The following is an 18366-nucleotide window of genomic DNA, read 5'->3' as shown; positions in this document are numbered from 1 at the left end:
AGGCCTCTCCAATATTTTCAAGTGGGAGAGCTTGCACAATTAGTGGTTGACTAAATACTTATTTGCCCAACTGTCTCTTGTAAGTTAATTTTATTGCTGACACTGCATTTCGGGGTCATCAACATTCTTGCCACCCCCGCCTAAAAGTCAAACTCCGCCTATGCTTCCTGTAGATTTCGGGGCTTTTTTTGGGTTACTTGCTGTTAACATCAGGTTATTTTATCCTACTGAAAATGAATTGGGCCATTGGAAAGCATGCTTTCCAAAGCATCCCCACTATCAATGCTGACTCAAGGAGGACAAGAGACCATAATTTTGTCTCACCTGTGGTTCCGGGAGGACAGATGTGACACTGCGGTTGCGCCGACCCAGGAACGAGTGAGCAGGACACTCCTTCAGGGCAGGGACACTTTGCACAGGCTCGGCTCCAAAAGTCCCAGTAGAACCCATCTGAACACGTCTGTGTCTCATCCGCGGGATAGCAATCGCCTGTTTGCGGGTCGCAGTCCCCACCCCTGCAGGCGCAGGGTTCACACGGGCTGAACGCTCTGTCGGCCACCCTTCGTCTTTTGAAACCCGCTGAACATTGCTGGCAGAAGTCTCCCTGGTATCCTTGTGGACAAACACAGGTCCGCACCCAGTGGGCCGGGGTGCCGTCTCCACGCTGCGCCGACACCAGTTTGACGTTGTCGAGGTAACCCCGGCCTAAAGAGAAAAGACGGTCATTGGGTACTGGCCGACCAGGGGATAACCCAGAGGGGAGGCGCTCACCTCTGTCTCCGAAGGTGGCTCGTATCTTGATGGCGCTCAGGTTTTGGAGGAGCGTCTGGAACTGGAATGGGGTGAGCTTAGGGCGCCATTTGCTGCCTGGTTGTTCATCCAGCCTGATGTCAACACAAACCACGACATTACATCAAGATGAGGTTAACATCTGACCGTGTCGGAAGAAGTCACAAAGTTCTACCACCGCTTATCGGCAGTTCTTTCAATTATTATTTTTTCTATTATTGTAATATTCTTTTTGTTTTCTGTCCATTTTTTTTTTTTTTTGACGCGCTATTCAGCCAACACTGTTGAACTGATTCACGTAGTTCCAACTTCCAACTTTTCAAAAATTCACCTGACGCAGGGTCTGTTTCCTTATGTCTTGTTACCATTGCAGCAAAAATGCCTTTCATTTCCGATGGCGAAAACGATAAAATTTTCAAATTTCAAAATATATCTCATTTTTTATCTAATTCACATAATTTACATGTAAAAATATTCAAGAAATCAAGACACACAAAAGTTGTATACAGTTTTTGCCAAAAACATTGGGTTTTACCAAAATTTTACAAAAACAACCCCATTCATTTCCAATGCCCCCATTCACTTCCAATGGGGGAAAAAATGACCCGATATAAACAGTGAACTGAAAAAGCAGGGAGTGACTCAGAAAGGCCTCCATAAAATCAATGCTTCACAAACCCAGCCAAAATCTGAAAACCACAAACAATCTTAAAAAATGGATTAAAAAAAAAAAACTGCGAAAACATTGTAAAAAAATGCAACAACAAAAAAAGGAATAGCAACCAACTACAAAAACTGTGGAAAAAATTGCAAAACTGCAAGAAACTGAAAAAAAAGCCACAAAAAAAGAAAAACCATGGAAAACCTTCGGTTTTTGCCTTTGTCGGGCACTTATTGGCTACCATTGACGGCGCAGACGTCCAATCTCCTTTGATAGGGAGGAGTGAATGAACAATCTGCCATCAATGGCAGCCAATGTGTTATCAAGGAAGTGGCACTAAAATGCCCCAAAATTAATAGGAAGTAACTGAAAATCTACAGGAAGCGACCCATGTGAGAGCAAAGCATCCTCATGCTCATTTTCTAGTCTTTCAGTGCCATTGACGGCCATTAGTATTTGTTCATTTGACATTCACAGTCAAAATGGATTGGACATCCACTCCGTAAATGGCAGCCGATGAGTTAAGAGAGCTCTGTAAGGGTTGATTTTAAAAACAATAAATAAATAAAAAATCATAATTATTCCATGAAAGCTGTCAGAGTCAGAGAGTGCCGCAAGTCATGACCTAACCACGTGGGAGCCACAGATTCCTGGTTTGTTTCTACTTGCTGGGGCGCCCGGAATGTTCTCGCTTCTTTCTGAGCAGGTTACTGCGGCAGCCAAAACCAGACTGAGTGGGCGGAGTTCTGACCTGAAAGTGTAGTTGAGCTTCTGTCCACAGGGAACGATAGAGCGCAAGTCGCCCAGCGAGGCCGAGACCCGATGACCGGAACCTTCCAGAATGACATCGCTGACGGACGGGTGTCGTATGCCCCGGTCCAGACGCAGCGAGAAGGACAAATTTTGACCGTAACTCAGCAACTGGTTGCCCAGGTAAGAAGCTGTGAAACACATGAACTTAATGCAGTCTGGAGGACATGTACCGTATTTTTCAGACTATAAGCCGCTACTTTTTTCCCTCATTTTGAATCCCGGTTTATCGTCCAGTGCGGCTTATTTATTGATTTATTTGGGTTAATAGGTAACACTTTATTTGACAGCAGCGTCATAAGACAACCATAAGACCGTCATAATTATGACATGACATTATCATGGGCATTAATGAATGCTTATGACAGATGTCATTAAGTGTCATCCGGCAAATTATGTTACTAACTCCATTTATGTCCAGCTCGGATCTTTTATATTCATTCAAAAGTGAGATAATTTGACGGATGACACAAAATGACATCTGTCATACGCATTCATTAATGCTCATGGCAGTGTCATGTCATAATTATGATGGTCTTATGACAGTCTTATGGTGCCATTGTCAAATAAAGTGTTACGAAATTCCATACTAGCAATTAATGAAACAACTAGAACAGTAACTGAACAAATAAGTAATTAGCACAGAACATGAATTTGGATTGTTATTTACATCTCTAGTGCTGCATGCGTGCTAGGAGGCATGTTGGACGACAGGTGGCAGCAGAGGTTGATTGTCTCGCTAAAGAAAATAGAATAGAATACAATAGAATAGAATAGAATAGAATACGATACAATACTATAGCCAAATGAAGCTTCTTGAAGCAAAGAACCTTTGCCGCCAATTGGTTTTTGATGGTTTATTTGGTCGTATGACAGTCTTATGATGCCGCTGTCAAACAAAGTGTTCCCGGTTAATATCTTTTGGTGTAAATATCCCATACTACAGTGAGGACAACTGTGGCTTACGGTCCAGTGCGTCTTATCTATGAACAAATGCCGTTTAATGTCAAATTTGGTGGGTGGCGGCTTATAGTGCGAAAATTTCGGCACTCTACGACCGAGCACTGGGTCAGACAAAGAAAGAAAAAAATAGGACTAAGGGCTTAAAGTTCTGGTATTAGCATGAGAAAAAAGGTCGTAATATTACTAGAATAAAGCCATGTGTTGTAAAATTAACGTATTGGCCCGAATATAAGACGGTGTTTTTTGCATTGAAATAAGACTGAAAAAGTGGGGGTCGTCTTATATTCGCGGTCTAGACATTATACCCATATACGACGCTAGATGGCGCCAGATATCATTGAAGCGATGTTCTGTCATGACAAATCTCAGCTACTCTCAAGTTTAACCAGTTTGCATTATTTTATTGCAATGTTTTTACTTATTCAGATTTGTTTGAACACTACAGCTACAGTTAGACTTCACTTTGATGGTTAATGCAATTCTTGCAATTTTGTTGTTTTATCACAATAGATTGGTTTATTTACATTTCAAAAACCAGAAGCCATTCATTTATGAATGTGATTGCACTTTAGTTTACATATTTAAATGTTCAGACATTAAGATTTGAATGAGGAAAAATAACATGCGTTTTCTCTCAAATATATTGTTATAATCATTTGTTTGAGATGATGTATTGTAATTATTTTCTGTATAAAAATTAATTTGGTGTTCAAAAAGTCTTTTTTCAAACTTGAGTCTTGAAAACTAGGGGGTCATCTTATAATCAGGGCCGTCTTATATTCGGGCCAATACGGCACTATGGACAAACACGTGATATTATATGAATAAATTCATGTGTTGTAATATTACGAGATTAAAGTCGGAATGTTATGAGTCATAGTATGTACGAGAAGAAAAGTGGTAATATTACGAGAATAGAGTTGTAGTATTAGTACGAGAAAATAAATCTTCATAGTACAAGATTAGTTGTCATATTAGTACAAGAAAATAAATCCTAATATTACGAGATTGAAATCAGTGTAGAGCATTAGTATGAGAAATAAATTGTAACACGAGAACAAATTCATGCGTTGTAATATGTCGAGATTAAAGTCGTAATATTACAAGAATAAAATTGCAGTATTAGTACATGAATAGTAATACTACGAATTTATCCTCGTAATGACTTTTTTTTGCCGTACTAATATGACAAATCTCGTAATTGTGTTTTCCGACTATAATCTCTTAATTTTACCACTTTTTTTCTCATACTAGTACTAGGACTATATTCTCGTACTAATACTAAGACTTTTAGTCTTGTACTAATACTACGACAATTTTGTAGTCCAATTTTTTGTTGTTGTTGTTGTGTTGCCCTAATACTCTGTCGTAAGTACTTGTGTTGGGTTTAGGATCGAGAGTCGAGGTCTGTTCCCACCTGGTGCGTACAGGTAAACCGGCAGACTGTTTCTGGAGATCACTTCCATATCATTGTACTTCGGGGACCAGCGGGAGTGGACATCTGTCGGGGTGAGGCCGTGAGAAGTCGCTGCCTTCCATCCGTCAGTACCTGCGAACAGGACACGTCGATTATCTACTGACAGGCTTCTGTTACGAGACGAGCGGCGGCTACCATGGTCAAAGGTCGACGAGATGGTGTGGACACTGTACGTCGACTGAGGAGAACACTGGCTGCTGTGACCATAACAGAAACACAATGGAACCTCGGGAACCTGTCTGCGAATGCGCCTGCAAAGGAAGCAGAAAAAGAAGACTGGGTGTGGTGAATGACTAGTTTTCTGTGCGAGAAACGTGTTTTGATTCTGACCTGGAGCATCCTTGGGGGCAGAGGTGGCAATTTGTTCCCGTTTTGTCACACTTGCTGCTCACGGAACCTAGAGGAACAAAAGAATCATTCACTCTTTCCCAGATTTTCATGCGATCCCTTTCAAGTCACTGACTCATGAGTAAACCCTTCATAGGTCGCTCGATGGCGGCCATAACCAGAGTTTATTCATGTGCGACCTGGAAATGCCCAGAAATAAACAGGAAGTCGAACAGAAATTACCCAAAATTACCCCCCAAAACTCACTGAAAATCCACTTGTGATCGAAAAATACCCAAAAACCAAAAGGAAAACAGGAATTGACCCCAGAATGCCCTAAAATGGCCAGGGCGTGAAATTAGCAAGTAAGTGAGTCACAATCAACTCATTCTCTGCGATTGACAACAATAGACATCCAGTTCATATAAATTAGTAGGACTGACTGTGAATGCTCATCTTTCAGTACCATCGACAGTGCTAGATGCCAAATTCATTGTTTTCGATCCCCGAAACCGCATTTTCTAATCCACTTTTACTATTTCAACGTCAACAATTTAATGTATACTTTTTCCTCCTCTGCTGTACCTATACTTTTAACTTACTGACTAAACGAATGTCAATTCGCTGCCACCCTCCCAGTTCAAATGGATTGGACGTCTAGACATGATAAACTCATTGAAATTCACAGCAGAATGATGATTGGACGCCTCATGATGGCACTGAAAGAAACTGAAAGAGTCACCTACTACTATTCCTACATCTACTTTTTCTGCACAAGCTAGGAACATTCCAGACAGTAGACTGAAAGGATGTCCCTAAAGTATACACAATGTAAACCGAGTGGTGAGTTCAAGAGCGCGTGTTCGTATGATTGCTGCCAGTTCAAAATCCACGCTCGTCAAGTATGCGCAAGCAAAACGAGGTCTCGTGAGCCAACAACACGACAATAAGTTGAGAGTTTAAAGGTCAAAGGTCGTAGTGACAGTAAGAGAAGAATCAAATGACTTACTGTCAGTCGCCGTGACGACACTGAGCGCCAAGAAAAATGCACAGAGTGAAATCCTCATGTCGATGTCTTTGCTCCGTGCCTTCTAATCCATCCTCAAACTTGTATACACTCTGCTTTTAAAATGTGTGTGTGTGTCAGTGACACGTTGGGACACGCCAACCGTACTGACACATGCACCGTAAACACACGCCTGCGCTGGCATGAGTGTGCTGGGCGTTGTTCTGGATTTTACAATGCACATTTTTCAACCCGCTGATATTTCTGCACGAATAAAACCATAACTTTTACAACCAGGATTAACACTACAAATACGGTAAACACCATCCATTTGATAGACATAACTGGATGATCTTTTGGAAATGTCTGCCAGAAACTGCTTGAAATTCAATATCTGACAGAACTGCATTGACCCACCCAACGTCTACCGAGTTAGTGTTTTGCTCAAGACTGTGACAGTGACTGGACTGTGATTTGCCTGAAACCAGGATTCAATACGACTGAGTCAAGGTTAGGATTTTTGGGAGTCAAGAACCTGACCATAACGAAAACAATACAGAACCCAAGACTGAGAGTTAAGAATGAGTTTTTCAGGAGTCTGAGTTGAGACTGAGACCTTCAAAATGTAGTCTTAAACCATGTACAGTACTGTACTTTTTTTTTTACTATAAATTGCTCCGGACTAAAAGTTGCATAAGCCAACAAATACATACAGTAACAACAAAGAAAATTATTATGTAAGTCACAATAGAGTATAACGTACATGTTTTGTGGGAAATTTATTCATTAAAATCCAACCGCAAGAACAGATATCTCATTGCGAGGCAAACGTAAAATAACATAGCAAGAAGATTGAGACAAAGTATAGACACTCCAGCCTTTACTTTCACTAGCTGCTCTTGTGTCTCATATACTTTGAGAATCGACATACGTGAATAAGCGCAGTGCACAGGTAGGTCATTAGTGAACAAGACAACGCTCAGTAACGAATCTCTAACTAATTGCTAGGGGTGTAACGGTACACAAAAATCTCAGTTCAGTACGTACCTCGGTTTTGAGGTCACAGTTCGGTTCATTTTCGGTACAGTAAGAAAACTAAATGCAAAATAGAAAGGTGCTAGTTTTTTATTACACACATTTGTGCTTTCAACAATAGGAACATTAGCCTATACAAAACTAGAATTCTGCTCAAAAAGTAGCGGGTATTTAAAGATAATCCAACAACAATTTGCCTTTCAGACCCCACGTATTGGTCAGCTTTTTTTCTGAAAGAAAGGAAGTCCTGTGCTAAAGAGAAAAGCAATCCCAATGACAAAGAATTTAACATGTATTACTATTTTACAAATGAAATGCCTCAATTAAGAACGGTTTTGAAAAGCTTTATTGGTGGATTTTCTCAACTTAAAGCGCCACACAGAAATGAATAAATTTAATTGTGTAAGCAGGATGTGTGTATTATTCTTATTATTTAATTACAGTTGTTTTAGCTCATTTCAATTTATTTTATTTAAATGGGCTATTATTTTATTATGTGTTTATATTTTACAAATTTGATGTAGTATTCATTTATATTGTATATTTTATGTTGTATAACTTTAGTTCCTATGTGAATATTAGTTCCTACTTGTTTTGTTGTGGTGGGAGGGTTTTGTATTGAACACGGGGCCGTGTTGGTTATTATTATAGCAGAGAAGACAGCAGTAAATCAACAAAGACAAGTCAACTGTGCCCCGATCTACCACTCAAGAGATCTGATGGACTCAAAAAGTGGGTTACGATTGCATATTAGTTTGAAAATCAACCGAAACCACCGTATTTTTACACGAGTGACTTCCGGTCTGCCCGATCCTAGCTACCGGTAGTAGTATTGACGAAGGAGGGTCGCGTCTCGCGTCAAATAATAATGCCGTTTCTGGGTTATACTGTCCAACCGTGTTGGTCCTCATTATAGTAGAGAAGACGGAGTAAATATAATCTACACAAAGAAACTGTAACCTGATCGACATACAGCCTCGAAAAGTAAGGGTTACATTACAGAAACCCGTTCGGTACACCTCCGTTCCGAACAGAGCACCACGTACCGAAACGGTAGAATACAAATACATGTACCGTTACACCCTTACTAATTACCCATCAAGCTTGGCGGACGGAACAGATAAATAAGAAAAGTCTAATAACTCCCAGCATGCATTGTGACACTCGGGATTTTTAAAAAAAAAAGTTCAAAGTTCATGTTGTGTGCTAATGATTTCTTCAGTCACTGTTATAATTGTTTCGTTACTTGCGATTTAGTTTGTTATTACGTGGTAATTTCAGTTTTGTTGTGACACCATGACTGTGTATGACAGTTGAGTTAATTACCAACCATTATTTGTTATTTTTGAGGATCTAAATCTATCAACTGTAGATATATATTTCCATTTATTCAGTCTAACCTATATCTGTTCATTTCACATTGTTGCATATAATCATTCTTTGTTCTCATAACTCTGGGTTTATCGACAGTACTGTTTTTGTATAAGGACTTTTTCTTCCATTGTTTTGTCTAGGTATGGGTCGGCACTAGGGTGCCGCCTGGGTTTTTTCACTGTTTGTTACGGCAAATATAAATGGTATTATTTCGAAGGTCGAGGCACTTCTTCTCAAGACGTCTCGGTGGAATGTCCTGGCCAGCCAGCGTTTTTCTGATCTTTCCTTAATAAATGTCTATATCTTAGGTTATTTTTGCTTTCTTTTTGTTCCTGAAGTATGTGTCGACATCTACTGTTCGTTAAAAGAATGAAGTAACCAGAAAAATTTTTTCAAATCAGCTTTTTATTCCCTTCACAACCCATTTGGAACACCGTCCAAGTCCAAATGGATTGGATAGCTAGCGCTGTCAGTGGCAGCCAAAGAGCTGTATATAGGATTAGGTAGTTTTCGATATTTATCAAAATATCAAATATTTTATCAAATATCACATTTATCAAAAACCCGTGTGCGGGTCCCAATACTTGTGGGCACTTGCCCATCCATAAGAATGAACTTGATCAGCCTCACAAACATAGGATTAAATCCCAGGGCAGGAAGTGACACACTAACTTCACAAGTGGCCTTCACCAGCCTGACACATACTTACTCACACATACACACACACCTTGATAGACACACAGACACTTACTCATGACTATGTACACGCACGTACACATTCCCTGTTGGTTTTCCTGAACAACATACCCGCACCCAACCCTGTTACCATGCCAACGCATTTACCTGATCATGTTAACACGCTGACACAAGCTAGTTGTCTTCCTGTAGGTCTGGAAAAATATTTGTCTCCACCTAGCGTGGTAAAGCTGCAAGTACACACGCAACTACAGGAGTGCAGCGTTTGTATTTTCTGCAGGGGGCGCTACGTTACTGTAATTAACGAGACATCGTTTCATCCTTGAACATCTGAAGATATTCGTTCGTTCATTCGTCCCTCCCAATGAAAATGGATTGGACGTCAAGCACCGTCAATGGCACTGAAACATGATCATTTGCAACCTCTCTTCCCGGTTTATATGAATTGAACGTCTATCGTCATCAATGGCGTGCAATCAGTTAAATACTATAAAGAAAAACATTTTAGAATGTTGTGTATTTGTATTGTTATTCAATATCAAGTTTGAAAATTATTATTATTAAATTTTGTACACATTTAATTATGATTATAAAAAAAAATACTATAATGGTTAATAATAAAAAAGTATGTAATGATTATACAATTATTAAGTTTTTTAAATGACCAAAAAATAGTCATATATAGAGTTAAGAGGCGTGACAGCTCGCCGACATGCTAACCCGAATCGAGTAATGTTTACCCTTGTCTTAACACCTGAAAATCAATCAAGCAATCAATCAATCTTTGAAAGTCTTCGAAGCGAAAAATCACACATAACTAGCCCGGATCATTTCACACGGCAGCAGGGTTCTCGATTGTCTCTGCCGATCGGCAACCCGCCGGGCGGCGAGCAAGTGAGAGCTCGTCGTTCCCCTGCTGAGGGCAGAGGGCTCGTTTGCGGGGAAGCAGCTGGACAATGACCGGCGGACAAACCGGATGACGTCGGAGGAGCGCATAGCTGCCACATGGTCAACACGAATTTGGCAAAATAATGCCTTACTACACGGCGAAGACGTGAACAGCGAGAGAGTCATAGGAGAGCGGCTGCAGTTGTTGTGCAGCTAACAGGGCAGATTGTGTCTGAGGAGAGCTTTTCTACATGCCCATCCATGATCAAACCTAAGTAAATAGTCCTTTATTTAAAGAAAGTTTTTAGTGTTTACTTTGTAATCGCTGTATTCACGGCCATTTTTAACACTAAGTTGCAAATTTCTGATCGGGTGGAGAATTTGACAGAACACCGGGCACAGGAAGAGGGCAATAAGCAGAGTATAGTGCTCTCCCGGCGGGGGGATGTGCGACAAGCCGCCGGTCGTCGGCCGAGTGGACAAGGAGCATGTCAGCCACAAAATAAGCCACCTCCACATTAAAATGATCCCAGTATTTGACATAATACAAAACACAATGTTTACTCACTTCCTACTAAGTCCAATGGTCCCACAGTAGTAGGGCTTGTTTTGGTCAATATCCGCCGGTGAATGGGAACCTTTTGAAACCCCAAAAAGGCTCAAACGCCTCTCCTTCGTGCAGCAACATTTTTCTGCAGCCATTTGGCTGGCGTGATGCGAAAAAAAAAAAATTAATCCGCAAAATCAGCTGAATCCGTAGTCCATCTGCATGCTATGAAGCAGGGGTCCCCAAACTTTTTCCTGTGAGGGCCACATAACCCTTCTCTTCTCTGATGAGGGGCCGGGGTCAATTTGTAACAGAAAAAGTGTGATGATTGCAGGAGTGCCTAAATGTAAAAATGTATTGTTTTTCAGAAAGCCACAATCAAATAACCCTTTCTGGATTCTTCACGGAACCAAAGTAAATAAAATAAAAATGATATAATATAATATAGTATAATATAATATAATATAATATAATTAGGGCTGTCAAACGATTAAAATTTTTAAGCGAGTTAATCACAGCTTAAAAATTAATCGTAATTAATCACAATTCAAACATCTCTAAAATATGCCTTATTTTTCTCTAAATTATTGTTGGAATGGAAAGATAAGACACAAGACGGATATATACATTCAACATACTGTACATAAGTACTGTATTTGTTTATTATAACAATAAATCAACAAGATGGCATTAACATTAATATTCTGTCAAAGCAATCCCTGGATAGAAAGACTTGTAGTTCTTAAAAGATAGATTTTAGTACAAATTATAGAAATTTTATGTTAAAACCCCTCTTAATGTTTTCGTTTTAATAAAATTGGTAAAATTTTCAATCAAAAAAATTAACTAGTAGCTCACCATTGTTGATGTCAAGAATTACACAATGCTCATGGTGCATAAAATCAGTCGCACCCAAGCGCCAGCAGAGGGAGACAAAAACACAAGTAACAAGTGGACATGACACTGCTGTCATTTTAATCTGTTTGAGCGGGGCATATGCGTTAATTGCGTCAAATATTTTAACGTGATTAATGAAAAAAATTAATTACCGCCCGTTAACGCGATAACTTTGACAGCCCTTAATATAATATAATATAATATAATATAATATAATATAATATAATATAATATAATATAATATAATATAATATAATATAATCAGGGGTGCACATAATTTTTTTGCCCAGGTTCTCAGAGGAGGACCTGGAGATGTGACTTGGTCCTCATTGAGCTTGAGAGCCGACCCACCTGATGCGATAAATTTATGACAAGCTTTACTTAGAGCCAATTAACTTTGATTAATTATATTAACAGTTAATGCTTGATTAACATCAACTGGCACAACAAAATTGCCATTACTTTGAAGTGAAATGTAAAGAAATAAACATAAAAGCACCAATTCAAAATAAAGGGCATTATGCGGCTCCCACATTAACTCCAAGCCTTTTTAAAAGTGGGATGTCCTCCTCATAAGACCTCATTGAACGTGCATGTTTAGCTTTGTAAAATGCGAGCAAAAACATGTTTGTCAGTGCATGTCGCTGTTCATTACCTTTATTCCGCCCTATTCCGCCACATGCCCATAGGGCGAGTGGGGTCCTGTTTGACATCGATAGTTTGCTTAATTGCCACATGCTCTCTGTTTTTTTCATGCTTTTCAAAGTTTGGATGGCTGAAATTCTTTGACCCTACATAAAATGCGTTGCTCTAATCGGCGACATTGGGAGTCTCACGGCACATTTTGTACCGCATTTCCGTGCGAGCATCATTCGCTTATAGCCATGGTACCTCCTGTAGCCACTTTTCAGCAAAAGTCCTTTTTTTCGGTAGCTCCGGTGACGTCTCTGTCGTCTGTCTGTCTTTTGACGGGGGTGGGGGAACACGGAAGTAATTACTCAGTGTGGCCTGCCTCATCGACATTTTGAGAAGTTATTTTCTCGTGTCCGCCGCAAATAGAGTGGTCAGCCATCGGTACGCAAAAGCGTATGGAAGCCGTTGAGGGCCAGCGCGTTTGTCTACGTCCAGTATGCATGTGCGGACCACTTATGTGCACCCCTGAATATAATATAATATAATATAATATAATATAATATAATATAATATAATATAATATAATATAATATAATATAATATAATATAATATAATATAATATCATGTAATATAATATAATATAATAATACTGTATTAATTAAATAGATAATAACCAAATAACCATTGCTCAGTTCTTCACAGAAAAAAGCCAGGACATAAATAACTCTATTGAAAAAAAAAAAAAAAAAAAAATTTTTTTTTTTTTTTTTTTTGTTCAGGGGGCCGGACCAAATGTGGCTGCGGGCCGTAGTTTGGGGACCCCTGAAAAGCAATGCTGTATTGTGAGACGCTGACCCGGGTGACGTCACATTCGCATTCGTCTTAAACCAGAAACTGGAGCCGGAAGTAACTCATTTTCATGGCGCGGGATTCAAATAGTCCTGCAACGATTCATCGATAAACTCGAGTAATCGATTAGAAAAAAACAATTCTAATTAAATTTTGCTGCTTCGAGTATTCGTTTAATTAATGTGGCGTTGTAATTGTTTATTTTGAAAGTGTTTGCATTTCGTTTTATTGATTTGGGTGGATACACTGCCCTCTTGGCTCCCTTATTTCACATGGGTGAATCCAGCTGCTCCCTGTTAAGACCAACGTAAGCTTTTGTTTGTTTAAATTTAGCTGTTTTTTGTGGGAATATATGTCTGAACCATTTAAGAGCATTGTAAAAAAAGTTAGCATTTTATAGCATTTAAGCTAGCAGAATTTTGCTATGTAAGTTAGCCAATTGTTCTTTTATTGTACGTAGATCCTCATTTATTTACTTTTTTATTGTTTGAGGCTGAGCTTAGGTATTTTAATTTTTCATGTTCCTTATCCGCTTACTCGATTATTCGAACTAACTAGTTCTTCGATTAAATCGACTACTAAAATAAACGATAGCTGCAGCCCTAGATTCAAAAATTGAATATATAAAACGATTGCTTCCACACACATCCAAGTGGTACATTTAATTCAGGAGCATAAAACACCGCGCTAAATATGAAATAAACATGCTTTTGGAGTAGTACGCACTTTAAAGATCCTAAGTGTCAACTTTTGAATTAGGCTCGAGCGTTTACGTCACAGCAGCACGGGATCATGCGAGATTTGCGACAACGCAACCATTGCGGAAGCTTCACGGGACATTTAAACTTAGCGGCAACCAAAGATGGAAAAAAGTAAGGAATACTTGCCAGTTCGATACAGAGACAAAGTTGTTACCACGGCGAAGGACAGATATGTGAGCAATTTTAAGGATGTGAACAATGTTGACCCTCACGAGCAAGCCGAACACAAATGGAATAAAGATGTCGACAAGCTTCCACCACTACGCGAAATGGACATCATGCTGTATTTAGTGTTTGGTATATGTTACTACACTCATCAGCAATTCCGAAACTACAAATCGCTACAAAGCTACGAACAGTTTTGCTGCGGATGGGTGCAGGATCTTCACTTTATGACCATAGCAAACAGCAACACCATCTTTCTAGCAAAGGTAGGCAATGTGTGTTTACATTAGTCTGTGACCACGGATGTACAAAACTTTTGCTGCATAAAATGTAGCCTGTGTACAAATTCTTTGCCACTCTCTCACATCAAAATATTACAGCTTTTTCATTTAGCAACGACATGGATTATGTCTTATGAAGACAATGCACATGTATGCATGCTAGTTGTTTAGCTGTAGCAATAGCTAACAACAGGCCGACTTAGGGCGTAAAGTTACTGAAATTTGCGTAAACAAACGAAATTAACTTACCGGAGTGGAAGTGCATAGAGCAAACTCAGTGTGTAAATGGAGAATCAAACGTTATGCCCTTCCTTCTGATCGAGGCCACCCATGCCATTCTTCGACGTTTGGTAAGTTCAGATATGAGCTTTCCCTCGCCTTTTCTCCATGTAGGGATCCGGAAGAAACTCAATGGTGTTCCGTCGAGCTGTACATTCTCCTTTTTCTATTCGATCGGTTGTTGCAAATCTTTACCGCACAATAATTTCCAACCATTTTTAAAGAGCGACCTGTGTTGAAATGCCTCAGTTTATCTTCCACAATGGCGATAGCGGCGGAAACCTCGCGAGTGCCACGTCATACGCTCGAGCCTAATAGCTGTCCAATGTATGACCGCTGTCCCTGAAAGAGTTAACATGTGAAAATTTGGTATAAAATAAAATATAAATAAAATCGAAGGATTTAAAGATTTATTTTGGGAAAAAAGTCGTTTTAAAGTTAATCGATTAAGTGAAACGTTAGGTCTTTATTTAGCAATTTAGCTTAGCATGATGACAAAGCCGGTAGCTTAGCAACGCATAGTGTTTAAGTTGTTTTGGTGGCACGTGGTATGATAACGAGTTTAAAGACCGTGAGCAACTGAAATGATTGAAAGGCGAAATGAGGTCAAAGTAAAGTTGAGGTTATATCCGGCCCGGTTCAAAGTTCACGAAGGAGTCGTTCGCGCCCATTTCGCGCCCCCCCTGCCCGATGGTCAGTGCGTACTGCGCATGCGCGCCCACCCACCTTCTCGCTCGCTGGTCCGCCAGGGTGTAGTCTGCTATGCTCGCAGTCTGTCGATGGCGGCGGACACAAAACGCTGAGGCCGCTCCGAAGTTCGCCACTCGCCCCAAAAACTTTTGACTTTGCTCCCAACTCGCTCGCAACTCGGCCGGAACTTTTTCTCGCCCGCTCAGAGCGAGTCGCTGGAGTTCGGATTCCTTTTTTCTCCCCCAGTGTCGCGGACATGGCGGCAGCAGCGGCGACTGCCCCGCGGTGGTCCCCCCTGGTGGTCGCCCTGACGGCCGCGCTGCTGGTCGGTGTCGGCGCGGCTATGGACGAGTGTTCAGACGAGCAGGGTCGCGCGCAACGCTGCATGCCGGAGTTTGTCAACGCCGCCTTCAACGTGACTGTGGTGGCCACCGACACGTGCGGGAGCCCCCCCGAGGAGTACTGCGTCCAGACGGGGGCCACCGGGGTCACCAAATCGTGCCACATCTGCGACGCTCGCGACCCCCGCAACCAGCACGGCGCCGCCTTCCTCACCGATTACAACAACCAGCTTGACACCACCTGGTGGCAGAGCCAGACCATGTTAGCCGGGGTCCAGTACCCCAACTCCATCAACCTCACCCTGCACCTCGGTAAGATATGATATGTTCATGATAGCCGCCATATGTCCAGGTCAATTAGATGACAACAGCACAGGGGGATCAAACTCATTTTTCAGAGGACTATTATCACTGCAAACTCATAAATCCGTTCATATTATACACATACACAGTGGTGCCACCAGAATTCCTTTCACAGAGGTGGCCAAATTGGGACACTTCCAATCTTGGGGTGTCGCACCAAAAGCTAAAGCAGCCAGTGGAAAACAATCGGAAAGATTTAAAGGGACAGACAAGACCTTTATCATGTGATACATAGCTAAGAGAATCTTGTTTAACTCACTGTCTGCCATTGCTGATATAAATCCAATTAATTTAAACTGGGGGGACTAGCTGTGATTACTCATCTTTCAATGCCATTGATGGCGCAAGACGTCTAGTCCATTTGAAGTGAGTTTCAGGCTCCTGCTTTAAGGAAATGCATACTGATTAACTTTTAAACTGTTTATTGTGTTAAATTTTTATGTTATTAATGAGAACAGTTATTAAAATATACAGTATACTAGCCAGCGGGGTGGGCAGTAAATTTATAAGGGGGGATGTAACCACCCCTTGCCACCCGCTGTGTCCCACAAAATGAATAACACCTATTTTTGAAATCAGAAGCCAGGAAAAACTGTTGTGTAGCAGTTATTCTTAGTATTTAAAAAAAAAAAGGGGGGGGGGGGTTGTAAACAAAATAATTGCAATTTAATGGTTTTAAACGTGACAACAACCTCCAATTTCCTTTCAATGACGTGGCCTAAAGGCCATGTATTGGAACTTGGAAAATAAAACATCGTCAACACATGATAGTACGTTAGCATTCTTCATTATTGCTATGGGCATGCGTAAATCATCACAGATGCGTACCAATACATAAGAACGTGCATGCGAAGCTAACGTGCCAGCATTCATATCGCCGCGAATTTATATTTTGCCATGAGAATAAAGTTGGTTCCATCCAATACCATGCTAGCATTCTTCAAGAAGTATGGTGTGTAGTGCTACCTATTCATATCACCTCAACATATCCTAAAATGTCAGGAATGCAATGATGTTATCATGTGTTTACATACTATATATGCGCATGTGACGTGCTAACTGATTTGCTGCCATTGCCGGCATTCAATTATCATGTTTCAGTGCCATTGCAGCCATTCGCTGTCAGCCCCTCCTGGTCCAAATGGACGTCTATCACCTTCAATGGAAGCCAATGAGTTAAATCACGAAATAAAATGAAGTGGCAGAGAATAAGCTAGTCAACAATTGTGTGTGCTGTTCCACTTGTGGCGCTTGTGAACTTTCCCGCCAGCGTTTCCATGGTAACGCTGTAAAGAGTTCTCAGCGCTCCCGTAGCTGAACTTTGACCCTGAGCGAGCACGGCTGTGGCCGTCCTGGCGTCCATTGCACGGGCGCTCTCGTCTTTCGAGGTGTTTAAAAAAAGCTGTCTATTTCAGCTCGGCATTCCCGAGGCCTGCGCTCATGCGGCTCGCTCGTCCTGGCGTCGCCGTGGTGACCGTCACGGTCACGTGACGTCCAAGGCGGAAGCGCGGGGGAATTCTCAGCTGACGCGAACCACCTTTTCTGTGTGGGAAAAAGTCAGCGAGAGGCCAGCTGCTGTAAATTGGACTCCTCAGGGGTCGGAGGCGGGGTCAAGGTTGGGGCGGCGGCGTGGGAACGTGATGATGAACATCTGGAAGCTCAGCTGACCTCCTCTCATTCACCCACCTCCTCGGATTTGCAGCGTGGTGCGTCGGCGCGTCTACGCTCATACTTCAAAGACAAGCGCCAGTCAAGTGATGCGCCGGCGCGGCTCCACCAGACGCTGATGTGTTAGCGTGTTCATCCGTATCTGTTTTCCATACTCTGGCGGCTATCCCGGCAAAATGTAGCGTACACCACTGATGAGTCGTTAGCCAATCACGGGGCACGCATGACTCGTTAATTGGCATTGACGGGGATAACTGTCCAATCATGTGGCTGTTTTATCCTTTTGCTGTTATTTTTAAGGAGTTAATTATTATTAGACGTTGCTTCATTCATTATAGCCGAGGACTACTGTATGTAATATCCATGACCACAATGACATCACGCATTGTTGTCCATGTGGTATCAAATGATCCAACATGCATCTGCTTGTCCTTCTCACATCACCCACCCCCTCGCCCAAATCCCACCAGCTGCCTCTGTCCAAATTCCCACACTGACTTTCCTTCCCACAGGACAGGAAGTTACTTGAAGGATCAACATTCCACAAATGACTAACTCCAGCCGGGTTATGTATATGCAAATGAGCTTCAAAAAGCAACACACACACACATTGGAGGAGCGCTGTGAGCAGGTGGTGCGTGTCAACAAAGGAAGCTGCACAGACAACTTCCTGTGACATAGCGGACGTCTTATGCCAGATGTTTAACTCACTGGCTGCCATTAAAAGGAAACCATGGGTATAAAAACTTGCAGGCCCGAACAAGATACAATTGTTCTCATGTACTATTTATATGATAGAAACACATAAAATATTGCCATTGATTTAACTCATTCACTCCCAGCCATTTTCACCGGAGCAAGGCCC

General features: G+C 41.3%; 2 protein-coding genes across 3 annotated transcripts in view; one reads left to right on the top strand and one right to left on the bottom strand.

Annotated features, from left to right (window-relative positions):
• The window catches only part of lamc2 (laminin, gamma 2), a 48791-nt gene extending 33661 nt beyond the window's left edge, over positions 1–15130 (bottom strand). Inside the window, exons 1-7 of one of the 2 annotated variants that reach the window (XM_057857626.1) lie at positions 14410–15130; positions 5031–5097; positions 4836–4951; positions 4641–4772; positions 2202–2391; positions 772–884; positions 325–705 (exon numbers count right to left, since the gene is read on the bottom strand). In XM_057857626.1, the coding sequence (XP_057713609.1) occupies positions 325–705; positions 772–884; positions 2202–2391; positions 4641–4772; positions 4836–4951; positions 5031–5097; positions 14410–14425 (1015 nt within the window). In that variant the 5' untranslated portion in view covers positions 14426–15130. Of the gene's footprint in view, positions 1–324; positions 706–771; positions 885–2201; positions 2392–4640; positions 4773–4835; positions 4952–5030; positions 5098–6036; positions 6167–14409 lie in introns of those variants that run through there. The other variant, XM_057857625.1, reaches the window with a different exon arrangement.
• A 24-nt stretch (positions 15131–15154) lies between these two features.
• lamc1 (laminin, gamma 1) overlaps positions 15155–18366 on the top strand; it is a 74505-nt gene continuing 71293 nt past the window's right edge. Inside the window, exon 1 of the mRNA XM_057857619.1 lies at positions 15155–15782. Within this exon, the coding sequence (XP_057713602.1) occupies positions 15386–15782 (397 nt within the window). The 5' untranslated portion in view covers positions 15155–15385. The remainder of the gene's footprint in view (positions 15783–18366) is intronic.

Source organism: Corythoichthys intestinalis, chromosome 14 (assembly GCF_030265065.1).
Source record: "Corythoichthys intestinalis isolate RoL2023-P3 chromosome 14, ASM3026506v1, whole genome shotgun sequence".
In the NCBI taxonomy this organism is placed as follows: Eukaryota; Metazoa; Chordata; class Actinopteri; order Syngnathiformes; family Syngnathidae; genus Corythoichthys; species Corythoichthys intestinalis.
The sequence above is the reverse complement of the archived record's forward strand: the minus strand, read 5'-3'. Positions and strand labels throughout refer to the sequence as shown.